The sequence below is a fragment of the Sciurus carolinensis genome, chromosome 9, assembly GCF_902686445.1.
Source record: "Sciurus carolinensis chromosome 9, mSciCar1.2, whole genome shotgun sequence".
Taxonomy (NCBI): Eukaryota; Metazoa; Chordata; class Mammalia; order Rodentia; family Sciuridae; genus Sciurus; species Sciurus carolinensis.
In genome coordinates this window covers 92,511,503-92,538,772 of record NC_062221.1, presented here as the reverse complement: position 1 = coordinate 92,538,772, position 27,270 = coordinate 92,511,503, and the positions used below count along the sequence as shown (strand labels likewise).

Genomic DNA, 27,270 nt, shown 5'->3' with positions numbered 1-27,270 from the left:
CTGCACTAATGACAGTACAGATAAGCACGTTTCAGCCTCAGCACAGAGCCTGGGGCCAGTTGATACCTGGAGAGGTTGTGTAGGTCAGTGCTTTCCAAACTGTGCTGAAAAGTCAGTTTAAAAAAATTTCCAACCCATCACTGACCAATAATTTTGTAAAATACAATAGCAGAAAAATGAAATATAAATACATAAAAAACAAACCCAATTTTTAAATTATTTGTTATTTAATTATTTTATTGTCAGCAGCATAAAATTGTTACATGAATTTCTGATCACTTACTCTCAGGACTTTGTAACAGGTAGTGAACTAGCACAGGTCCTTGGAGATAACTTTGAGTAGTTCTGCTCTTGATAAAGTAGTGTGTTACAGTTAATCAATCCTTGCAAACAGTAAAGACTGAGAAAACCAATGGTCTGCATGTACTGTGTCCTTTGTACAAGGAAAGAAACAAACATGAAAATCTACATGGAGGTGGTGTTCAGGAGATTGAGGCTCAGCCAAATTTCAGCTCGTTTGCCTGCAGTTGCTTGCAAAGTGTTTAGATATAATTGTATAAAGTTAGGATTTTTTTTTTAATTTTGAAAACAGATAGACAACATCACAGTGGACTCTAAGAATATTTCCACTGAAGCCCAGATTTTAACATCTGATGCCAGTAAATTAACTGCTGAGAACATCACTTCTGCTACTAGAGTGGTTGGACAGCTCTTCAATGTATCCAGAAAGGCTGAAGCTGAGGTAAAACTCAAGGCTTTAAAAAAATAAGGGATGGGGATGAGAAAGACATACCAAATTCTACTCCTCATACCGTGATAAAATTTGGGCTTGGTTCATTTTCTTAAGATCATTTTGCAGAATACTCTCAAGGACGCTCAAAAATATTTTAAAAGGGCTCCTTGTTCAAAAATCTTCCTTTGGGATAATCACACTGATCTTTATTATGCTAAATCTTCCAGAAAATCCTGGAACAAACATGTCTCTTTTATTTGATTAATTTGTTTACAAGCTGCATTTGACCTGAACATCCCTCTCTGATTCAAAGTAACTCATGTTCCAGAGAACTCACTCTGGAACATACTCTTAAACCCTGATTTCTTTGTGATAAGCATATTTGCATTTTGGTCTAGGCTTTCTGGAAACTTGAAGCCTAGTTTACATTTGTGGTATCACAACCTGGTAAACTCTGATACCTGAAAATAAGACACATACTCAAATATTTATCAGTTGTTAGAGCTTGAGAATTGATGAGACTGTGCTATAAATCACCAATATGTACTGACCTAGTGCTTGCCCACGGGATATCAGCATAGCTCCTTTCTTCTATTCCCTTTAAGTGTCTTATTTCAAAACAGTTTTTTTTTTTTTAAGTTATACTATACTTTGGAAGGTAGGTGGAATTCAAGTCACAAATTAATAAAAACAGAAAAATATAGAATTTATAGAAAGATTAACTAGTAAAAACAAATAGTAATCAAATGACAATAGATCATCTCTCTGACATACACCTGAGTTTTTTATTGTAAGAAAAATACAAATAATTTTATTAAGTCTGATTGCTTAGATAACTAGTAAGTTATGCTGTTTTCTGGGTTGGCATGTTTTAACAATCAGAGCCCTGCACTCTTCTTATTTTGTTTCTGCTTTTGTATCCAAGCATTTGCCTTTAAGTTCTTAGGAATGGAATAGGGTTCTGTGAAGGATCATGTTAAGAGATCATATTTAGAGACCTAAGTCTCCTAATTCATTATTTAATTTGTATTTTCACATTTCCTTGTCTTGAGTCTTTCTGTCATCTTACATCAGTCAAAAACTAAAACTTTAATTTTGAAAAAAAAATCCTTTAGTATTATCATACTAAAGATGCTACTTGCTACATAATTCATCATCACCAAGGTGATGATAAGGTATGATATGTCTTCTGTGATCATCAGTGCCTTCTCCTTGGCAGGCAAAGAAAGTTGCTGTCACAACAGTGAGTCAACTTCTGGATGCCAGTGAAGATGCTTTTCAAAGAGCTGCTGCTACTGATAATAGTAAATCCTTTACAACGTAAGCACAATTTCAATTTGGAAAGAAAACTTGACAAAGTGCCATTTAGTTTTCTAGGCTGAAGCATGAATAGAGAATGCCTGTTTCTCTCATGGATGCAGCAAACGACCGATTCCTCTGAAATACAGAAAGAGTCATGGCCTAGAGATAGTGACTGGGATGATTTAGATTAGAACTTGTTTCCTTGGCCTGAGTTTATCATGGTCATGGTCAAGGGGTAACCTCCACACATAACAGGATCTCTTCAAACTCTGTTCTCTAGGCACAGAGCTGCAGAGAACAGTCAACTTACATCATTTGCAGGATACACTACCAGCCCCCATCCTATACCTCAGTGTTCTCTTCCAATACCCTGATGTATTTTGATTAAGCTTTATTTAGCTTTCTCAAGGCTATGTTAAAAAAAAGAAGGATCATCCAACTCCACTTGCTTTGTATGTTCTTGATTACTATGTGTTGTATATTTGTACTAAAACTCATGTGCTTTATTCATAAAGGCCCTCACCAGGATTTACTGTGTTTTTGAACCCTTTTTGCATTTAAGTATGCATACTTATTGTAGAAAATTTAAAAATATATTGTTGAACAAATTTTTAAAAAGTATCCTTTATTAACATGTGGCTATGTGTTAAAGATATTTCTCTCTGTGGACATGCATACAAATGTACACACATATACATATATAATTGCATACTACATTGACTTATAACCAGTTTTTGTCACTTCATACCTTATTTTTTTTTTATTGTGAACAAATGGGATACATGTTCTTTCTCTGTTTGTACATAGAGTAAAGGCATACCATTTGTGTAATCATACGTTTACATAGGGTGATGTTGGTTGATTCATTCTGTTATTTTTTCCCCTTCCCCCCACCCCTCCCATCCCTCTTTTCCCTCTATACAGTCCTTCCTTCCCCCATTCTTGCCCCCCTCCCTAACCCTCACTCTAACCCTAAAACTAACCCCTCCCACACCCCATTATGTATCATCATCCACTTATCAGCGAGATCATTCTTCCTTTGGTTTTTTGAGATTGGCTTATCTCACTTAGCATGATATTCTCCAATTTCGTCCATTTGCTTGCAAATGCCATAATTTTATCATTCTTTATGGCTGAGTAATATTCCATTGTATATATATGCCACAGTTTCTTTATCCATTCATCAACTGAAGGGCATCTAGGTTGGTTCCACAATCTGGCTATGGTGAATTGAGCAGCAATGAACATTGATGTGGCTGTATCTCTGTAGTATGCTGATTTTAAGTCCTTTGGGTATAGGCCAAGGAGTGGGATAGCTGGGTCAAATGGTAGTTCCATTCCAAGTTTTTTAAGGAATCTCCATACTGCCTTCCAGAGTGGTTGCACTAATTTGCAGCCCCACCAGCAATGTATGAGTGTACCTTTTTCCCCACATCCTCGCCAACACCTGTTGTTGCTTGTGTTCTTGATAATCGCCATTCTGATTGGGGTGAGATGGAATCTTAGGGTGGTTTTGATTTGCATTTCTTTTATTACTAGAGATGTTGAACATTTTTCCATATGTTTGTTGATTGTTTGTAGGTCTTCTTCTGTGAAGTGTCTGTTCATTTCCTTAGACCATTTGTCGATTGGATTTTTGTAGTCTTGGTGTTGAGTTTTTTGAGTTCTTTATAGATTCTGGAGATTAGTGCTCTATCTGAAGTATGATTGGCAAAGATTTTCTCCCACTCTGTAGGCTCTTTCTTCACATTGCTGATAGTTTCCTTTGCTGAGAGAAAGCTTTTTAGTTTGAATCTATCCCAGTTGTTGATTCTTACTTTTATTTCTTGTGCTATGGGAGTCCTGTTGAGAAAGTCTGGTCCTAAGCCGACATGTTGAAGATCTGGACCTACATTTTCTTCTATAAGATGCAGGGTCTCTGGTCTGATTCCGAGGTCCTTAATCCATTTGAGTTTAGTTTTGTGCACGGTGAGAGATATGGGTTTATTTTCATTTTGTTGCATATGGATTTCCAATTTTCCCAGCACCATTTATTGAAGAGGCTATCTTTTCTCCATTGCATATTTTTGGCCCCTTTGTCTAGTATGAGGAAATTATATTTGTTTGGGTTTGTGTCCGTGTCCTCTATTCTGTACCATTGATCTACCTGTCTATTTTGGTACCAATACCATGCCGTTTTTGTTACTATTGCTTTGTAGTAAAGTTGAAGTTCTGGTATTGCAATACCCCCTGCTTCATTTTTCCTGCGAAGGATTGCTTTAGCAATTCTGGGTTTCTTATTCTTCCAGATGAATTTCATAATTGCTTGCTCTATTTCTGCAAGGTACATCATTGGGATTTTAATTGGAATTGCATTGAATCTGTATAGCACTTTTGGTAGTATGGCCATTTTGACAATATTAATTCTGCCTATCCAGGAACATGGGAGATCTTTCCATCTTCTAAGGTGTTCTTTAATTTCTTTCTTTAGTGTTCTGTAGTTCTCATTGTAGAGGTCTTTCACCTCTTTTGTGAGATTGATTCCCAAGTATTTTATTTTTTTTGAGGCTATTGTGAATGGAGTAGTTTTCCTAACTTCTCTTTCTGAAGATTCATCACTTATGTATAAAAATGCATTGGATTTATGAGCATTGATCTTGTATCCTGCTACTTTACTGAATTCACTTATGAGTTCTAAGAGTTTTCTGGTGGAATTTCCTGGTTCCTCTAAGTATATAATCATATCATCAGCAAATAGGGATAGTTTGAGTTCTTCTTTTCCAATTCGTATCCCTTTAATTTCTTTGGTCTGTCTAATTGCTCTGGCTAGAGTTTTAAGGACGATATTGAATAGGAGTGGTGAGAGAGGGCATCCCTGCCTTGTTCCAGATTTTAGGGGGAATGCTTTCAGTTTTTCACCATTAAGAATAATATTAGCCATGGGCTTAGCATAGATGGCCTTTACAATGTTAAGGAACGTTCCCACTATCCCTATTTTTTCTAGTGTTTTGAGCATGAAGGGATGCTGTATTTTATCAAATGCTTTTTCTGCATCTATTGAAATAATCATGTGATTCTTGACTTTAAGTCTGTTGATATGGTGAATTACATTTATTGATTTCCTGATGTTGAACCAACCTTGCATCCCTGGGATGAAACCCACTTGATCATGATGCACTATCTTTTTAATACATTTTTGTATGCGATTTGCTAAAATTTTGTTGAGAATTTTTGCGTCGATGTTCATTAAGGAAATTGGTCTGAAATTTTCTTTCCTCGATGTGTCTCTGTCTGGTTTAGGTATCAGGGTGATATTGGCTTCGTAGAATGAGTTTGGGAGGGTTCCCTCCTCTTCTATTTCATGGAATACTTTGAAAAGTATTGGAATGAGTTCTTCTTTAAAGGTTTTGTAGAACTCGGCTGAGAAACCATCAGGTCCTGGACTTTTCTTTGTTGGTAGGCTTTTGATGACTTCTTCTATTTCATTACTTGAAATTGGTCTATTTAAATTGTGCATGTCCTCCTCGTTTAGTTTAGGCAATTCATAGGTCTCTAGAAACTTGTTGATATCTTCGAAATTTTCTATTTTGTTGGAATATAGATTTTCAAAATAGCTTCTAATTATGTTTTGTATTTCAGTCGTGTCTGTTGTGATACTTCCTTGTTCATTCCGAATTTTGGTGATTTGGGTTTTCTCTCGTCTTCTCTTTGTTAGTGTGGCTAAAGGTTTATCAATTTTGTTTATTTTTTCGAAGAACCAACTATTTATTTTGTCAATTTTTTGTATTGTTTCTTTCGTTTCAATTTCGTTGATTTCAGCTCTGAGTTTAACTATTTCCTGTCTTCTACTACTTCTGGTGTTGGTCTGTTCTTCTTTTTCTAGGGCTTTGAGCTGTAGTGTTAGTTCATTTATTTTTTGAGTTTTACTTCTTTTATTAAATGCGCTCCATGAAATAAATCTTCCTCTAAGTACGGCTTTCATAGTGTCCCAGAGATTTTGATACGATGTTTCTTTGTTCTCGTTTACCTCTAAGAATTTTTTAATTTCCTTCCTAATATCTTCTGTTATCCATTCCTCATATAATAGCATATTGTTTAATCTCCAGGTGTTGGAGTAATTTCTGTTTTTTGCTCTTTCATTTATTTCTAGTTTCAATCCATTATGGTCTGATAAAATACAAGGAAGTGTCTCTATCTTCTTGTATTTGCTAACAATAGCTTTGTGGCATAATATATGGTCTATTTTAGAGAAGGATCCATGTGCTGCTGAGAAGAAAGTGTATTCACTCTTCGTTGGATGGTATATTCTATAAATGTCTGTTAAGTCTAAATTATTGATTGTGTTATTGAGATCTAAGGTTTCTTTATTCAATTTTTGTTTGGAAGATCTGTCCAGTGGAGAGAGAGGCGTGTTAAAATCACCTAGTATTATTGTATTGTGGTCTATTTGGTTTCTGAGATTGAGAAGGATTTGTTTGACATACATGGGTGAGCCACTGTTTGGGGCATAGATATTTATGATTGTTATGTCTTGCTGATTTATGGTTCCCTTAAGCATTATGAAATGTCCTTCTTTATCCCTTCTGATTAACTTTGGCTTGAAGTCCACTTTATCTGAAATGAGGATGGATACCCCAGCTTTTTTGCTGGGTCCATGTGCATGGTAAGTTTTTTCCCATCCTTTCACCTTTAGTCTTTGGGTATCTCTTTCTAAGAGATGAGTCTCTTGCAGGCAACATATTGTTGGATCTTTCTTTTTTATCCAATCTGCCAGTCTATGTCTTTTGATTGATGAATTCAGGCCGTTAATATTCAGGGTAATTATTGAGATATGATTTGTATTCCCGGTCATTTGACTCATTTTATTCATTTATTTGCTTATTTTTGACACGACTTGGTTCCTCTTTATTTGAGAGTTCCTTTAGGATATCTCCTCCCTTTGCTGATTTGCTTCTTTGTTTTTCATATCTTCTTCATGGAATATTTTGCTGAGAATGTTCTGTAATGCTGGCTTTCTTTTTGTATATTCTTTTAGCTTTTGTTTATCATGGAAGGATTTTATTTCGTTGTCAAATCTGAAGGTAAGTTTTGCTGGGTATAAGATTCTTGGTTGGCATCCATTTTCTTTTAGGGCTTGAAAAATGTTATTCCAGGCCCTTCTAGCTTTTAGGGTCTGGATTGAAAAATCTGCTGATATCCGTATTGGCTTCCCCCTGAATGTAATTTGGTTCTTTTCTCTCACAGCCTTTAAGATTCTGTCTTTATTTTGTATGTTAGGTATTTTCATTATAATGTGCCTTGGTGTGGGTCTGTTGTAATTTTGTGTATTTGGAGTCCTGTAAGCCTCTTGAACTTGATTTTCCATTTCGTTCTTCAGATTTGGGAAATTTTCTGAAATTATCTCATTGAATAGGTTGTTCATTCCTTTGGTTTGTTTCTCTAAGCCTTCCTCAATCCCAATAATTCTCAAATTTGGCCTTTTCATGATATCCCATAGTTCTTGGAGATTCTGTTCATGATTTCTTACCATCTTCTCTGTTTGTTCGACTTTGTTTTCGAGGTTAAATATTTTGTCTTCAATATCTGAGGTTCTGTCTTCCAGGTGTTCTATCCTATTGGTTGTGCTTTCTATGGAGTTCTTAATTTGGTTTATTGTTTCCTTCATTTCAAGGATTTCTGTTTGGTTTTTTTTCAATATCTCTAACTCTTTATTGAAATGGTCTTTTGCTTCCTGTATTTGCTCTTTTAACTGTCTATTGGTACGTTCATTCAATGCCTGCATTTGCTCTTTCATTTCATCGTTTGCTTCCCTTATCATGTTGATTATGTACATTCTGAACTCCCTTTCTGACATTTCTTCTGCCATGCTATCATTGGATTTTATTGATATAACATCCAGATTTGTTTGAGGCATTTTCTTCCCTTGTTTTCTCATATTGTTCAGGTATCAGTGGACTGCAGAGATGTTGCAGATTTCCTCTATTGACTTATAATGTCCCTGAAGATTGCTAGTGTATCCCATCTTATCCTTCAGTAGCCTGAAGTCTTAGAGGAAGTTGATACTTCGGTGTTCCCCTAGGTAGCTGCCTCTCTAGGGGTGGTGGTCTTCAGGTGGGGTATATTCCCTGCTAGAGGGCAGAGGTGCCTCTACTTGTTGACCAATGGTCATCCAAAGGGGAGCTAGACTGCGGGCTAAGGCAATGCCTGTTTGGGCCTGTGTCTCTGGTTTTACTGTCTTTGTGGGAAAACCTCACTCGGCGGGGAAGACCCACCTGGTGGGGAGGTCTCACTAGTCCGTTCCCCTCCTAGAGGTTCCCCTCAGTCCACAACTACCGCCTGTGCAGGGCAGCCTTCCCAAGCAGCGTTTCCAGGGGCCTGGACCTACCTCCTGGGCTTGGGAGCCCTGCCCTTCGCAGATGAGTCTCCTTAGGTGGCCCCTCCTCAGAGAAGCTGCCCACAGTCCTGGAACCTTCGCTCCACCCCTCAGCTGGTCTCTGTGTAGCTCTTTCAAGAAAAGGTGCTTAGATCCCCGGCTTGGACCGTGCTTTGCACCTAATCACCTGGCTATGCGACCCCTCCTCTGAAGAGTCACTTGGAGCCTCGTACATATGCTCCAAGCCCCAGTGACCCGTCACTCGTCTCTTCCTCCAGGCAGGTGTTCTGTGTGGGCGCTTGGAGACCAAGCCACTCACTGCGCACCTCCACCTCCTCAGGACAGCCCCCTCCCCGTTGTTCAGGCAGTTGCTGAATCCAAATAGTTCGCCACCCAACTCTTTCTCTGGCAGCCCCCGGAGCCCTGGCAGATTGGTCCAAAAAACCAAAAAACCAAGCGGTGTGCTGCTCGGCCTCCTCTGCAAGGTTCCCCACTTTCCGAGCTCACTGTTCCAATGAGGGTAGATGTGTCTTGCTGCCTGGGCAGGGCAGCCTTCCCAGGGGCCCAGACCTACCTCCTGGGCCTGGGAGCCTCACCCTTCGTAGACGAGTCTCCTTAGGTTGTCCCTTCTCAGAGACGCTGCCTGAAGTCCTGGAACCTTCACTTCGCCCCTCAGCTTGTCTCTGTGTAGTTCATTCAAGAAAAGGTGCCTAGGTCCCTGGACCGGACCTTGCTATGCACCTAATCGCCTGGCTATGCGACCCGCCCTCTGAGCAGTCACTTGGAGCCTCGTACATATGCTCCAAGCCCCAGTGACCCGTCGCTCGTCTCTTCCTCCAGGTGTGGGCGCTTGGAGACCAAGGCACTCACTGCGTACCTCCACCTCCTCTGGGCAGCCCCCTCCCCGTTGCTCAGGTGGTTGCTGGATCCAAACAACTCGCCGCCCCACTCTTTCTCTGGCAGCCGCTGGAGCCCTGGCAGATCGCTTCAAAACCAAGCGGTGTGTCGCACAACCTCCCTTGCAAAGTTCCCCGCTTTCTGAGTTCACTGCTCCAGCAGGGGAGGTGTGTCTTGCCGCCTGGGCAGGGCAGCCTTCGCAGGCAACGTTCCCAGGGGCCCGGACCTCCCTCCTGGGCTTGAGAGCCTCACCCTTCGCAGACGAGTCTCCTTAGGTTAGAGAATCTGCCCATGGTCCTGGAAACTTCAATCCGCCATTTTTCGCTCCGCTTCGCTGTCCGTTTTTACCGCTCCGGCGGGGGAGGGGCGACCCGCCGAGTCACTCTACTTCACAAAGTTCTCTGCGTTCCAGGGCTACTGCCCCATCGGGGACGCCTCCCCTATGGGAGAAACTCCCCCGGCGGCTTTGAGTTGGTCCCAAGTCACTATCTCCTCTTTTGAATCTTGAGTCCTGGAGCAACATGAAATGCAGCCGCCCTCTAGTCCACCATCTTGAACCTCCACTTCATACCTTATAAACAATTTTTTAAATATAAATACTTCTATTTCTATATCATAATTTTAGATTACCACATTATATGAGTGAAATTTTATCTAATTAGTTCTCAGCTCTTCTGGACATTTAGATTGCTTCAAGTCTTTTAATGTGATAACCATCAACATTCTTGTACATAATCATGATTTGCATGATACATTATTTCCTTAGGTGAAATTTCTGCATGTATTTCTTAGTTTTCTAATGCTTATAACTAGCACCTATTGTTTAGCCCTCAAAGTAGAAAAAAAAAAACAAAAGCATTCAACTAGATTATAATTCTGAAACAAGTGGTAGAGGTCTTAGAAACAAGTCTACTGGTTTGTGACTTCAAATTTCAGTAGGAACCTGAGTCTTTCTTGTTTTTCTTGAAGTCGAAGGAAGTGGCCATGGGGTCAAGGTCTATGTTTACTGAAAAAGGAGGTGAATAAGTCAGAAAGAGCTCCTGCTGATCAAAGCTGAAAGCACATGATGGCAGAGTTTTCCCTAGGGGGCGAGAGGAGGACTGGATGTGGTTGGTGAGAAAACTGAGGAAATAGAAGTTGCGGAAATGACCAAGAATGTCATGATGCCACTGGAAATGCCTTCCTAGCAATAAACAATTACGAATTTTATTGGTTTAAGATATAAAGGAAAGGACTGGGTTTGTGACTTAGTGGTGGAGTGCTTGCCTAGCACGTGTGAGGCACTGGGTTTGAGCCTCAGCACCACATAAAAATAGATAAATAAAATAAAGGTATTGGGTCCATCTACAACTAGAAAAAAATTTTAAAAAGACATAAAGGAGAAAACAATTTTCTGTGATTTATGTGTAATATCCCAGTAGTTTCAAAGGCATTGCTTAGAGGATTTATAAAAACTTAAAAAATGGAACACATTGAAGTATGAAATAGTATATCCATACTTCCTCCTTTTTCTCACTGAGTTTCTATTCCATTTAATTTCTGATCATGCTCTATCAGTTAACCCTCTACTATGTAATCATTTGCATAAGCTCTTGTGGACTCTGATCCTTTTATCGTTCAGTTAGACAAGTCTTTCACTTCACTCCAGCCCTAGGTCAGGTTACCAACCCCTCAGCTTTTCCCAGAACAGAGTCTAGTTCTGTATAGATGATTCAACCAACCATGGAACAAAAATATTCAGGAAAAAAAATTGTGTCTATTTTGAACTTTATAGACTTTTTTCTTGTCATTGTTTCTTAAACAACTATTTATGTAGCACTGGCATTGCATTGTATTAGATATTATAAGTAATTAGAGATGATTTACAGTATACCAGAGGACATGTGTAAATTGCAGGCAAATATTGCACAATTTTATGCAAGGGACTTGAGAAATCTGATTTCAGTATCTGTGTGTGTGTGTGTGGCGGGGAGGGTTGCCCTGGAATGAATCTCCTCAGGAAACTGAAGAATGACTGTACTCTTGATGAGCTGCCAACAATGATCAATTTTTACTCTCCTCTCTTCAAGGGAAGGAAATGAACTGATACTCAGGGCAACCCTTGCTTTCCCAACTCTACCCTCTGGGCCTAGGTCCAGGTGCAGGGTCTGCCGACAGTCGCCAGGCCTCTATCGCCCATCTCACTCTGACTTTATTCTTCTGTCATTAACAGTTTCCTCTTTGTCCCTCAGCTATAGAATTCCCCTTCTAGTCTATTGATTTATAAGAAGAGGTGAAAATAAGAGTAAAAGGAAGACTAGGACAGGAGGTGAGACTCCAGCCCAGCTTCAACTACCTCAGGTGGTCATGGCCCCCCTTTTTCTAGCAGCTGTTCTCCTTTTCCAAATTGGAAGGAGACAGAATGGTAATGTAGGCAGAGATCTGGAGTGCTGGATAGGGTTGCTGCTGGTGGGGCATCATAGTGAAGTTAAGGGACTTAGGGCTTTGCTTCTCCATTTTGAGCTGGTTGCAAAGACTGATCTATAATCGTGGAACTGGGCTGCTGTATCGAAGGTCACACCTGCCCTGTCTGCCTAACTTGAGGGATACAAAACGGTCTCCTCACACTGACCACTTCATCCATTCACATTTCATTTTTCTGTTTGCATTTCTATTTCAGCTAATCTTCTCTGGTTACCCACTGAAGTTATCTTCACCCAAAAGATTACTGCAAAGCAGCCCATGGAATCTTGTGAAACCCCAAGTATAGGATCATAATATAGCTGGGTCTTTTGAACCCTATGAGATAGCTTTGTAGTTCTCAGAAGAAAAGTTTGTGGGTCTGCCCTTATTTTCAACAGGAAGAATCAGCTTTTAATTTTGAATTTGTTTTATTAATTATACATGATAGTAGAATGTATACATGATAGTAGAATGTATTTTGATATATTATATACATACATGGAGTATAACTTCTCATTCTTCTGGTTGTACGTACTGTAGAATTACATTGGTCATGCAGTCATATGTGCACGTAAGATAATAATGTCCAATTCATTCTACTATCTTCTCTATTTTCATTCCCCCTTTCTTCCATTCATTCCCCTTTGTCTAATCCAAAGTACTTCTGTTCTTCCCTAGTCACCCCCCTTATTGTGAATTAGCATCTGCATATCAGAATAAACATTCAGCCTTTGGTTTTGGGGATTGGCTTATTTCACGTAGCATGATATTCTCCAGTTCCATCCATTTACTGGCAAATGCCATCATTTCATTCTTCTTTATGACTGATTAATATTCCATTGTGTATATATACCACATTTTTCATTATCCATTCATCTGTTGAAAGGTATCTAGGTTGGTTCCATAGTTCAGCTATTGTGAATTAAGCTGCTATAAACATTGATGTGGCTGTGTCACTGTATTCCTTTGGGTATAGGCCAAGGAGTGGGATAGATGGATCAAATGGTGGTTCCAAGTTTACTGAGGAATCTCCATACTGCTTTCCATACTGGTTTCACCAATTTGCAGTCCCACAGCAATGTGTGAATGTACCTTTTCCCCCACATCCTCGCCAACATTTATTGTTGCTTGTATTCTTGATAATTGCCATTCTGACTAGAATGAGATGAAATCTCAGTGTAGTTTTAATTTGCATTTCTCTAATTGCTAGAAATATTGAACCTTTTTTCATATGCTTAACTGATTGCATTTCTTCTCCTGTGAAATGTCTGTTCAGTTCCTTTGCCCATTTATTGGTAAATTATTTGTTTTTTTGGTGTTAAGTTTTTTGAGTTCTTTATATATCCTGGAGATTAATGCTCTATCTGAGGTGCAGATGGTAAAGATTTTCTCACATTCCATAGATTCTCTCTTCACTTTCTTGGTCATTTCCTTTGCTGTGAAGAAGCTTTTTAGTTTGATTCCATCTCATTTATTGAGTCTTGATTTTACTTTTTGCACTTTAGGAGTCTTGTTAAGGAAGTCAGTTCCTAAGATGATGTGATATAGATTTGGGCCTACTTTTTCTTCTGTTAGGTGCAGGGTCTCTATTATAATGCTTAAGTCCTTGATCCACTTTGAGTTGATTTTTGTGCAGAGTGAGAGATAAGAATTTAATTTCATTTTGCTACGTATGGAGTTCCAGTTTTCCCAGCACCATGTGTGGGAGAGGCTATCTTTTTTTCCAATGTATGTTTTTGGCACCTTTGTGTAGTATGAGATAGCTGTATTTATGAGGCTTGTCTCTTCTGTACCATTGGTCTACATGTCTGTTTTGGTGCCAATACCATGCCATTTTGTTACTAGAGCTCTGTAGTATAATTTAAGGTCTTATATTGTGATGCCTCCTGCTTCACTTTGCTTACTAAGGATTGCTTTGGCTATTCTGGGTCTCTTATTTTTTCCAAATGAAATTCATGGATGCTTTTTCTACTTCATTTTTTTTTTTTTTTGGAGTTGAGAAAGATGAATAACAAAACAGTTTTATTGCTTATACTTGACAAAGAAAAGATAAACATGGGGAAAAAAAACAGGCAAAATATGTATTCCTTGGGAAAGAGATAAGTCTGCTAGTATGGTAGGAGGGAACGGTCAAGACACAAAGAGTCAACTTCCTGGAGATGCTTTATCCCACTGACTCATTTTCCCAAATCTGTGCTTGCAATCAGTACTTAAGAGCACAAAACAATGCTAAAACATACACACTAAAAACTCCTTCCAACAAAGATTTCACTTGCTCCAAGAAGATTAAGAAGTAGTAATTATAGACTCTTCTTCCCACCTATTAGTTTCCACTTATGCCAAGGATAAAAATATATACCTTGGAACATTGACAACTGAGTACCAAAGTATTAATATTTCAAATAAATATCCCAACCGCTCATAATCCAAGTGTAGGGCACTTCTGGCCAACCATGTGTTTTAAAACCAAGCATTTATTAGAATTCATTCCATAAAAAGAACTAATGTTAGTAGTTAGAACTATAAAGTACCACTTCATGGAATGGCATCATAGTTATATTCTGCTGTTATATCATGAAGTATTTCTCTGTTACTCATGGAAAAAAGCCAGGGAGGTTAACTGAAGCTACTCTAGAACTTATAACCAATTAATGGCAGAACCAAAAGTCTGAGTTTTTAAGTTTTTTACTTAGTTCATAAAGTGACAATAAGGAAGAAAATGACGATATACCACTTGACCTTTTCTCCAGTAAAGAAAAATTCACCTGTGTTCTGCTAGCCTTCTTTCAGTGATATTTGACTTTCTGAAGAAATAACATAGTAGGGATCACAATATGGCAAAGAGAAGTAATGTGGTTTCTCCTTGGTGCTTTAACTCAAAGGCAGACTGGGAAGAAGTAGCTATGTCCCCAAGAAGCCGGTTTCACTTTGGGACTGATTCAACTTCGTTTCAGGGAAAATCAAAAATTCATTAATAGAATTAGAAATGAACAAGAAAGATAGAGGGCTGGGAGGACAGCTCAGGGATAGAGTGCTTGCCTAGCATGTGCAAGACCTTGGGAATGATCCCCCAGACTGGGGGAAAAAAGGGAAGATTTAGACACTTAGATGGCTGTTCCTATCCTGCATCCCCTTCAGAGCATGATTAGCAAACTAATTCCTAATTCTTTCCCATTTGGTAGATCTTTTGACAACTGAAGAAATAATTTTGAACACAAGTCTGTTTAGGCAATATACAGCAATGGAACTAGAACTGGCTATCCAGTTACTGTGTGTTAGGGGTACAGTAAGCATAGCTACAGATTCTGTCCAACTGAGAAAACCCGAAGCTCTCTTTTAACAAGTCTTGTCTTTGGGTCTTAAACATGAAAGAGTTTGTTGTTAAGTCCATTTTCTCATTAAATAAACCAGACCACACTTGTGGGATCCAAAAACCCAAGGATCAAAACACCAAGGCCGAAGACAAGTCAGCTGAATAAACAGAACATAATGTTCACTTTATCAAACCATTCTACTTAATACCGCTTTCCGATCAATCCCTCTTGATCTCAGCCCTCAGTTTCCCCAACTTCAACATTCCAATTGGTATACCCAGGTCATTATTGGATTCAGCGTTCTGGGTTCCTTAATTTGCTATATATGTCCTCTATACTAAATGTGATCATTTGCCAAAAAAGTAATCTCTTCAAGAAACCTTTATAACAGAATACCCAGATTCCCTATTAGCAAGAAAAGGGGATCAAGTTTAACAGGCCAAAAGAGAAGACAGGAGTCTGTCAAAACATACAGATGGCACAAGACAGCTCTGACCTCAGACCCCCTTGCTGAAGAGTCACTGGAAAGACTCCAAGATGTAAGAGCTGTAAATAACCAGACTCAAATGGGAAATACGAATGCTTCCCATTTAACCATTGTCTGAGCTCTCAGCAGGCCTTTCATCTGTAGCCACTTTCCAATTTGTGCTTTGGTTTGTCCTCTCCTGTATTTCATTCTTAGCTACAGGGATACAGACAATTTTATGACTCTTCTTTTTGGCTTACTCAGTGTCTCTTCCTCACTCTCAGAACTGGTGGATGCTGAATCATCTGACTGGGAAGTGTCACTTTCTGCCCCTACAAATAAAGCAATTCTTTTTTAATTTTTTTATTTTTTAAATTTTAAAAAATTTTTTGATTCATTGTACACAAATGGGATACAACTTTCATTTCTCTGGTTGTACACAAAGTAGTCACACCATTTGCATAATCATACATGTGCATAGGGTAATGATATTTGTCTCATTCCATTATCTTTCCCCCCATCTACTCCCCTCCCTTCATTTCCCCTACACAATCTATCCTTCCTCCCTTCTTCCCTTACTCCACCCCTCCAGTATGTATTATCATCCACTTATCAGAGAAATCATTCGGCCTTTGGTTTTTTGGGACTGACTTTTTTCACTTAGCATGATATTCTCAAATTCCATCCATTTACCTGCAAATGCCATAATTTTATTCTTTTTATGACTGAATAATATTCCATTGTGTATATATACCACAGTTTCTTTATCCATTCATCTATTGAAGGGCATCTAGGTTGGTTTCATAATCTAGCTATTGTGAATTGAGCTGCTATAAACATTGATGTGGCTATATCACTGTAGTATGCTTATTTTAAGTCCTTTGGGTATAATCAAAGAGTGGGATAGCTGGATCAAATGGTGGGTCCATTCCAAGTTTTCTAAGGAATCTCCATACTGTTTTCCAGAGTGGCTACACCAATTTGCAACCCCACCAGCAGTGTATGAGTGTATCTTTTTCCCCACATCCTCACCAACACCTATTGTTGCTTATATGCTTGATAATCGCCATTCTAATTGGGGTGAGATGAAATCTTAGGGTAGTTTTAATTTGCATTTTTCTTATTACTAGAGATGTTGAACATTTTTCATATATCTGTTGATTGTTTATCTTCTTCTGTGAAGTGTCCTTAGCCCATTTATTGATTGGATTATTTGTATTCTTGGTGTAAAGTTATTTGAGTTCCTTATAAATTCTGGGGATTAGTACTCTATCTGAAGTATGTGTGGCAAAGATTTTCTCCCATTCACTTCACATTGTTGATTGTTTCCTTTGCTGAGATAAAGCTTTTTAGTTTGAATCTATCCCATTTATTGATTCCTGCTTTTATTTCTTGTGCTTTGGGACTCTTGTTAAGGAAGTCTGGTCCTAAGCCAACATAATGAAGATTCAGTCCTACTTTTTCTTCTATTTGGTGAAGGGTCTCAGGTCTAATTGCTAGATCCTTGATCCATTTTGAGTTGAGTTTTGTGCAGGGTGAGAGATAGGAGTTTAATTTCATTTTACTGCATATGAATTTCCAGTTTTCCCAGCACCATTTGTTGAACAGGCTATCTTTTCTCCATTGTATGTTTTTGGCACCTTTGTCTAGTATGAGATAACTGTACTTATGTGGGTTTGTCTCTGTGTCTTCTTTTCTGTACCATTGGTCTACCTGTATATTTTGGTGCCAATACCATGCCGTTTTTGTTACTATTGCTCTGTATTAGAGTTTAAGATCTGGTATTGTGATACCTTCCTGCTTCACTCTTCCTGCCCAGGTTTGCTTTGACTATTCTGGGTCTTTTATGCTTCCAGATGAATTTCGTGATTGCTTTCTCTTTTTCTATGAGGAATGTCATTGGGATTTTAATTGAAATTGCATTAAATTTGTATAGCACCTTTGGAAGTATGGCCATTTTGATAATATTAATTCTGCTTATCCAAGAATATGGGACATCTTTCCATCTTCTAAGGTCTTCTTTAATTTCTTTCTTTAGTGTTCTGTAGTTCTCATTGTAGAGGTCTTTCACCTCTTTTGTTAGATTAATTCCCAAGTTTTTTTGTTTTTTTTTTTTTGAGGCTATTGTGAATGGGATAGTTTTCCTAATTTCTCTTAAAGAGAATTTATCACTTATGAATAGAAATGCATTAGATTTACGAGTGTTGATTTTATATCCAAAGCAAATTTTTGAGAGACTTTTTCCTAGGTTTTTTTTCTTGAGCTTTTGTGGTTGTTTCCTTTTCCTGGTGCTAGAAGCCCAGGTTTCTTCTGAGAACTCACTTGAGGAATCTGCTGTATACCTGTATATCTGTGACTTCCTTCTTGCTTTTCTTCTGTTTTGTGTGTGTATGTGTGATCTTTTTTTACTGCTTCTTCTTGTGAGATTTCTTTGACATCTTATGTTTGCGGTATTAACGAGTAGATAATTTTACCTGGGGAGATGTTTTTACCCTATTCCTAATATCTTGATCAGTTTGTTTCAAACTCTGTAGGGTACAACTCTTTATAGTCACTGAGACCCAGTCTGTCTGGCATATTAGCCTCATAATCATATAGCTTCTTGTTCCAGGATTTAGCCTTCAGAAAATCATCTTCCAGTGTCCCAGCAATTTCATTCTTTGGCCTCCAGTAGTCTCTCTGACTTTCTTCACCAAAACCATCACTACATGTCTGACTTGAACTGCTGGGTAACATTTTCCTTTTGGTCCCCTGATAAGCATCCTCCATCTGTTTCTCTAGTTCTCTCATTTTCCACATATCTGATTCTTCCTGAACTTTCTTGTGAGCATCTGTATGCTGGATGACATTCCTCAGGAGGACTCTCCCCAGTGGAATCTGCGACATTCTTCAATCCTGTGCTGCAGCCTCGCTCAGCGGGCTGCTTCTTCTATTTCTAGGAAGAATGCCATTGGGCCTTTTAATAGGAATTGCATTAAATCTGTATAGTGCTTTTGGTAGTATGGTCATTCTGACAATGTTAATTTTTCCTCTCCACAAGTATGGGAGATCTTTCCATCTTCTAAGGTCTTCTCCAATTTCTTTCTTTAGTGTTCTGTAGTTCTCATTGTAGAGGTCTTTCACCTCTTTTGTTAGATTGATTCCTAACTATTTTATTTTCAATTTGTCCATGTTCTTACAATAATATAATAACCTGTCTTACGTCCTCTAAATCATGACTTGCCAGATAAAACTGCTGCTCTGACTAGAAAATTCCCATATGAAAGAATCTGATGACTTCTTTTAGTTTGTGGCCAGTCTCTGAATTGGACTGGCTACTTGGGGGCCATGTTGAACCTAATCAGTTTGACAAGAAGGGGAGGGGAAATCATGCGGTAGAAAAAAAATGGCCCAAGAAGTAGCTGTGAGTAGAGCAACTCTGTGAATGTGTTTGTGAACATAGTGAACACTCCCATATATCTAACATGTCTTTTCCTTTATCCTGTGTGTGCCAGAAGGTGCTCCTCCTGATACCCTGAATGTTTCACAGCACTTGTTAGTGGGAACTCAAAAGAAGTTTATTTGGTTGCTCAAATGATGTTCTTAACAGATTGGACTTAGAAATTCCTCCTGGTGAAAGCAGTCCTGGCGTATGATCATTCACCACCAAATGGGAAATACAGAGTGTGAATTGCTGAAAATTCATAAAATGGAGTTATGAAGGGAAAAAATTTGGAACAGGGATTAGCCAGAGTAGAAAAGAACATTGTAAAAACCACAGTGTGTAGTTCATAGTTGAAGCAGAGAGCTCAAGTCTCCAATCTTCTGTGGTTCCATTTGAAATGATCAACTATCAACAACTTAGAAGAGATATTTAGAACCCCAAGGCACTTGGGTGAGAATAGGGAAATGAATAAATGGAAATTGATTCTGACCACCACAGAAACAACTAGAAGTTCATGCTTGGGCAATGCTGGGTAATAGCCCCATTCTTCTGTGTGAAGGGTGGTATTATAATGAAAGACTGTTTCTGCTGGGGACTCGTCAATCTTAAGTTCCAGATTTCTGGATCTATGTCTAAGATACCTTAAATGCAGGCAGTTCACCAGAACATTTTTTAAAGGATATATAACAAAGCAAGACTATTGTGAAGAAAAGCAGTTATTTTTAGGTGATTGTGATCAAGTCATTGTGATCAAGTGCATTCTGTGCTTATGTTTTTTTACTATGATATGAGAGACAACACACATCTGATGTTACAACAATTCTCTAGAATATTAAGTTGCTATGTTTCATTCTGTGCAGGCTTATTGAGCAAATGGAGAGTTATTCCTTGACTTTGGGCAATGAGTCAGTTGTGGAACCTAATATAGCAATACAGACTGTTCATCTAGAAGACTCTTCAGGGTCTACAAGAGTTCGCTTCTCGGTGTTCAAAGGTGAGCTGTTTTTCTCATGTGCTTGTAACAGCAAAGATCATTCTGATGGCAGTTATGATTAATGCTCTGTTTTAAAATTCTACTTTTTTTTTCTTCATAGGATCAAGTGAATCTCTAGTTTCTGGTTCAACATCTGTAGATCCAAATGTGGACAGACTTGATCCAGATGGACGCGTTGAACTTCAGATCTTGCTCAGTTCCCAAAAGAGTAAGTCTTAAACTTTGTTACATTTTTAAAAACACACTCAAGTTTTCATAACTGATAGCTTAAAATCCATGGAGGGAGAAAATGATGTCTCCTTAGTTCCACACTTAGTATTTTGGTTTGAGTATGTTTGTATTCTGATATAGTAATCTCAATTCTAGTATTCTGAGTCACTGAGATGATATATTTTTCCTTTTCAAAAACTTTTTTTGAAGGGTAGCAAAATTGAAATGCTCAGGCCTTGCACACAAATCTGTATTACTACAAAAATCTTGCTGAATTGGTTTTGTTTGACATTTATATGTTTTAAAAATATTCAGTCATAAGCTCTGCCCATATTTACTGGTGGCATGACACTCACAGGCTCAGACTCATCCTGCAGACTTACCCTTACTCGGCATGATTTTCACTCAATAGTATCAGTTTTAGGTTATTTCCTCTACATTCTGCTCTCTATGGTCTCCCTACCATTTTGCTCGGGGCCTTTCAAGAACTAGAAAGGGTTGTAGTCTTCAAAGTCTAATAAATAAATAAAGTGAATAAAAGGCATCTCCAAAAAAAAAAAATTCTAATGCCCCGAAGCACATATTTTAGAAAGAATATATTATTAATAGAACTGAAAAGTGCAAAAGTATTTTTTGTGTATCTGACACACTGAATTACAATTTTGCTTCCATTTGCTTTGGCCGTATGTTTATGAGAGTGGGAACTAAATTTAAGTCTTCTATGCTTTTTGTATTTCTTATTCAAATTTCATGCATACATAAAAGTGAAGAAAATAATGTAAGGGGCACCTGTGTACCTATTGGCAAGGTAAACAGAGTCATCCCTCAGTATCTGTGGGAAATTGGTTCCAGGACTCCCTCAGGATACCGAGATCTGAAATGCTCAAGTTCCTTCTACAGAATGGAGTAGTATTTGCATGTATTCTACACATATCTTCCTGTATGCTTCAAATCATCTCTAGATGACCTAATGCAATGTAAATACTATATACATAGCTGTTGTACTATGGTGTTTAGGGAATGAAGACAAGGAAAAAAATCTGATGCAATTTTAAAGTAGATATTATCTTTCCTTTTTTCCTTGTTTGACAGTTCTTTTTCCATATTTGTATATAATGGTGGGATTTATTATTACATATTTGTACATGAACACAATATAACAAAATAATTTGGCCAGTATCATACCTTAATATTTCCTCTGTAAAATATATAGATTTTCAAATTCATGGTTGGTTGAATCCAAGGATATGGAAGCTTAGATATGCATGGTCAACTGTATTTGCTTCAGATCTTAAAAAAAGAAAAGAGGGTAGAAAAAAGAAAAAGAAAGTTATAATTACTCAGAAGATACAGAAAATAATGACAATAACTTAGACCCAGTTTCTTCTACTATAGTCTCACAAAATGGATCACTTCTTTTTCCTCTTTCCACTTTATTTATTTGTGCATTACAGTTGTACATAATGATGGGATTTTTTTGATACATAATCAAAATACCCACAATATAACAATATAATTTGGCCAATATTACTCCCCAGGACTTCCCCCTTCCTTCTTCTCCTCCCACCCTTGTCCCTTTCCTCTATTGATCCCCTTTTGATTTTCATGAGATCCCTGCTCCCCCAACTTTACTTTTCCTTTTTCCTCTCTAGCTTCCACATATGAGAGAAAACATATGACCCTTGACTTTCTGAGTTGGCTTATTTCACTTAACATAAGGGTCTCAAGTTCCATACATTTTCCTGTTGTGACATAATTTCATTTTTATTTATGATTGAATAAAACTTTATTGTGTATGTATATATATATATATATGTATATATATATATATATATATATATATCACTTTTTCTTTATCCATTCATTCATTTATGAACACCTAAGCTGGTTCTATAGTTTGGCTATTGTGAATTGTGCTGCTATAAACATGGATATGTATGTATCACTATAGTATCATGACTTTAATTCTTTAGTATAAATACTTAGGAGTGGTATAGCTGGGTCATATGTGGTTCCATGCCTAGTCTCTTGAGGAACCAACAATATGAATCACTTTTGACCCCAGAAGTACAGAAGTTTTCCTCCACGCAGCAAGCAAACAAGCAGTTCTGTGATGTTCCCCAATTTAATTCAATCCTGACATGTTCTACCTGAAGATGGATGACTCACAGGTTAAGGGTTCAGTCCCCTTCCCCCTTACAGTGTCAATTGTAAGCCCTGGGTTGTTTTACCAGTGCTTCTGATTAACCAGTTATAAATTGGGGTTCCCATAACCCTATTCTTGGGTTCAATTAATTTGCTTGAACAACTCACAGAACATCAGGAAATACGTTTACTGCTTTATTATAAAGAATATTATAAAGAATATAGATAAAGGGATGCATCGGATGAGGTATGAGGAAGGGATACAGAACTTCTGCTTCCTCTGAGTTGGCAACCCTCCAGGAACCTCCGCTATTTCAAAATATGAAATTTTGCAATATGTTCCACTATTTCATAGCTCTTTTAAACTCATTCTTTTGTGTTGTTATGGAGACTTAATTGCATAGGCATGATTGAAGCATGTGCAACTGTATAGAGCTGTGAATGTCCAGGAGTCTAATCGAATGCTAATAGACTGAGTGGGGAAACCTATGAAGGTCTATCCATTCAGATTCTTTTTGGCTGCTCTGCACAGCATTCTTTCCTTCTGGGTATGGATTAGGACCCTTTCTGAAATGGGGGTCTTATGATCTATCAGATCAGGTAGGTCAGAGAATTTCTTGATGGCCAGCTCCAAGATAGAAAGATGGAGGAAAATTAACATTTCTGTGACTTATCTTGGGAAGAGAAAATTCTAGTTTCTATGACTGTCTTGGGTAGGGAGTCAAGAGCCAGGAATGATGGATGACAACCAAAATGTGTATATCATAATATTACAATAACATATTGCAATTAAGTAAAAACTCAGCCAGCATACTGTGTCTCCTATACCTGACTTCCATAGTAGGTAACCATGCAGTTCAGTAATGACATGGAACTTTGTTTCTTGTTTGCCCTAGAGTTTGTTTATTGTTTTTATTGTCTCTCCCACAGGTACTAATGTGTGTGGTTTTGTAGTATATCAAAACAACAAGCTTTTTCAATCAAAGACTTTTACAGCTAAATCAGATTTTAGTCAAAAAATTATCTCAAGCAAAGTGAATGAAAGTGAGCAAGATCCAACCATTTCTGTTGAAATGGTCTTTAGCCCAAAGGTGAGTTTTCCTGGTAACAAAAATAGAAAATTCAGGCTGCTCTTAGTTACAAAAGCAGGCATAATTTGGGAAAAAAAATCCATAGAAAATCTCTTTGAAAAAATTTTCAAAGTATTAATTTAAATCTTTCTCCCATTCAATATTTTGTCAAATTTGTTAAATGCAAAGTTAAGTAACTTGAATTTTATATTATTTCCCTCCTCAATCTATAATAAAAATGCTAAGTACAGATGTGATTTCTGGTATGATTATCTCTTTTTTTTTTTTTTTTTGTATCTGTCCATTCAGATTCTTCTTGAAAGCATTCTTTCCTTCTGGGTATGAATCAGGAAACTTTCTGAAATGGGGGTCTTGTGATCTATTAGATCAGGTAGATCAGAGAATTGAACCAGGAGTGCTTAACACTGAACCACATCCCCAGTCCTTTTAATTTTTTTATTTTGAGACAGGGTCTCATTAAGTTGCTTAGGGCCTTGCTAAGTTGCTGAGGCTGGCTTTAAACTTGCAATCCTCCTGCCTCAGCCTCTTGAGTCACAGGCATATGCCACTGTGCCTGGCTGTTATGTTATGACTATCTTATCTTGTTAGTTTTTTTTCAATTGATCATTAAAATATCGGTAATTATAATTGTTCTGTCAACTCACAGTACAATCAAAAAGAATACCAACTCCATGCCTATGCCTGTGTTTACTGGAATTTTTTAACAAAGGATTGGGACACGTATGGCTGTTATAAAGACAGGATTGCTGATGGATTCCTGGGCTGCCGCTGCAACCATACCACTAACTTTGCTGTGTTGATGGTAAGGATGTCCGTAGTAATCTCCTTCTAGACAAGAATTTTCCTTATACACAATTCTAGTGTGTACTAATTGGAATTGATTTTGGGTTTTAGCTTATGTAGATTCTCGCCTTAGATTAAATAGAAAAATCAGGGAATGGAGTGATAGGACTAAAGAGAGAAGTGCTAATAAAAGCAAGTAACATATAGCAATGTGGTCTTTTTGTTTGTTTCATATTTTATTACATCAATGGCTTGAAATTTTTTATTGAACTTCAGCAAATATTGGAAATAGAAAAATGAATTCTGCAGAATTTCACAAGTAAATCTTCCAATTTCCATGAACAAATGTTATAATTCAATTATAAGGCTATGAACATTCACCACAATGAATGTGCTGAAATAGAAAACAGGCAAAACGAGACAGAGCAGTGTGGTCTTAAGATAGTCAAATTCAGCATGCAATTTTAATAATGGAAAGTGAGCCCACATGTGAAAGAGGGACTGACAGATTCCGTTCCACTAATCCCCATGTTCTAAAGTATGAAGTTGTTATGGCCAGAAGTAAAGCTGCATAGCTGTGTGTTTGGGGCGGTTTCAATGCATAGCCATATTTGTGCATTTTAAATTAGTCATCCAAAGTGCTTTTCATTGGAATTGTCCAAGTTATAAGTTTTGGCTCGAAGATATAAAAGGAACAGGTCTTGAAATCAATCCATTTGTCTTGTAGTTCTTCTATGTATTCCCCAACCCTTTTAACACCAAAGCTATCATGTGCAAGTAACTGGTAACACTTTGTTCTGGTGTACAGGTGTATATGCATTTCTGAAAATTCTTGGGTGGTTCTTTCAGGATGAAGGACTTAAGTATGTTCAGTTTCCAGAAACTGATTTTTCTGGTGAAACAAAAAATGTTAACTTACATATTTGATGGAATGTTTGGATGTGAAGTGGAATGGGGAGATATGTAGAATGTCTTCCCCTTATTAAGGAGCCACAATGCTATGAATCTCTCAAGAAGAAAGAGGTGCTTTTATCTCCCAATAGCTGTGATGAAGCCATATGTAGGATGGAGATCCAGATTAATTCAGAATCATTATCAAAGAATAGACCCTTGCTGTTTTTTGAGATAACTATAGGTTTTCCATGTTAATGATCAAACCTCTCCTACTTTAATAAATTTTGTTACTTCTTTTCTAGCAACTTATTTTATAAAGGGATCTGCTTTTTCTATCAGAGGATACTAAAGATAGAATTTTAAGTTTTCATTTTCATAAATTCATATCATCGTATCATTGGGTAGCTGAGTAAGTCCCAGGTTGCTATACATATTAAATGACACAAAATATTTCGTCATAATTATCTTTTTCCATTTTTTTGAGGTTAGACTTCAGCTATTTCTTCTCTTTAGTACCTGAGTCTGCCTTAGTGCCTACCACCCACGTTTGTAATTGGTTTTGGATTGTGGGAAAAAAAGAACTGATTAGAATTGCTATCTAATCTAAGATTAAAGTAGATAGGCCCTGAGCAAACAGAAAATTTCTAAGATCTGAAGATCTATAAAGCCTATGATTCTTTGTACATCTACTTAGTAAACTACAAATGATAACATGAAAACTTTGTTTTATTTTTTCAAATAAAGTTTATTTTCTTCCTACAATTGTAATGCATACCAATTGTACAAAGTATAAAATTTTACCTAGCAAATAGAATTTTACAAATATGGAATAATGTATAATAAATTAAAATATAAATTCAAGCATAATCCTGTAATATTAACAAATCCCTATATTTTTTACAAGAGACATAGGTAATATTTATGAGCACATAAAAAAGTTCACTGCTGAGAAGAGATAGGATTCTAAGAGAGTATCATGTGGGGTAGCTTTCAGTAAAAAGGAATATATACTTTTATTATAGTTCTATATTACTTTCATATTTTACAAACAATCATGTTGTTTTTCTAATTTTAACAATTTTAAAAAATCAACAAGTACAGATAAACAAAAAGAATTGGGGCTGGGGATATAGCTCAATTGGTAGACAGCTTACTTTGCAAGCACAAGGCCCTGGGTTCAATCCCCAGCACTGCAAAAAAAAAAAAAAAAAAGGAAATGTATTCATATATATACATATATATGAATACATATATATACATATAAACATACATATATATAAATGCATATATATACATATATATACATATATATATATGATATATATCTATCCTAGCTACCTCTCAGTTACCATTGTTACTACTCCTGCAGATTTCTAAGAGTGCTTACTCATATGGAATATACTTTTCTATGCATATTCACAAATATACTATGATAGATATATTACATGAAAATGAAACCTTTTGAAAAATTAACAGGATTTTATGAACCTCTTTCCATGTTTATGAAAATATTTCTGCAGCTTTAATGCATCAGCTTAGGTGTGTTTGGATTATAGCAATACATAAAAATAGTATAATAGATAGATAATGCAACTCTAGTCAGTTTAGATCTAATCCAAACAACTTTGACTTTAGACATCAAGGGAAAAAAAAAAAAAAATATATATATATATATATATATTTCTTCTAACTGAATTGGCTAGATGATTATTCTCAAGTCTCTACTTCATGTAAGTTATTTAGATGTAATAGGCTAATTTATTTCATTTAAAAATATATTAATATTGCATGGAAAAAGACATATCTGGCAACTCTGATTGTTTTGACCCATTTAACTCTTTGTGATTGACTTCTATTGACATTTTGGGGATGGCTATTTTAAAATATGAGTTGATTTATTTTTCAGACTTTCAAAAAGGATTACAAGTATCCTGAGTCACTAGACATATTATCCAACATTGGATGTGCCCTGTCCATTGCTGGTCTGGCTCTCACAATCATCTTTCAGATTGTCACCAGGTAAGGGGAAAGAAGGTGCGGCTTATCAGGGAAATTGCTAACCAGATGCAATTAACTCTGTGCATATTCTCATCAGAATTCAGTTTCTCTGAACTGGAAGAGAACTCAGAGTTCAACATGCTCATTTTAAGAGGACACTCATACCTGGAGAGGTTAAGGGATACACACACAAATAAATGTATAACTACAAACGTGGCAAGTGCC

General features: G+C 37.2%; 1 protein-coding gene and 1 pseudogene across 1 annotated transcript in view; one reads left to right on the top strand and one right to left on the bottom strand.

Moving 5' to 3' along the window:
• The window catches only part of Adgrg7 (adhesion G protein-coupled receptor G7), a 76,302-nt gene that overhangs the window by 23,591 nt on the left and 25,441 nt on the right, over positions 1-27,270 (top strand). Inside the window, exons 6-12 of the mRNA XM_047564963.1 lie at positions 593-742; positions 1,953-2,053; positions 19,791-19,924; positions 20,025-20,132; positions 23,210-23,370; positions 24,017-24,172; positions 26,954-27,066. Of these exons, the coding sequence (XP_047420919.1) occupies positions 593-742; positions 1,953-2,053; positions 19,791-19,924; positions 20,025-20,132; positions 23,210-23,370; positions 24,017-24,172; positions 26,954-27,066 (923 nt within the window). The remainder of the gene's footprint in view (positions 1-592; positions 743-1,952; positions 2,054-19,790; positions 19,925-20,024; positions 20,133-23,209; positions 23,371-24,016; positions 24,173-26,953; positions 27,067-27,270) is intronic.
• LOC124992785 (uncharacterized protein NKAPD1-like) lies at positions 15,631-18,392 on the bottom strand (annotated as a pseudogene).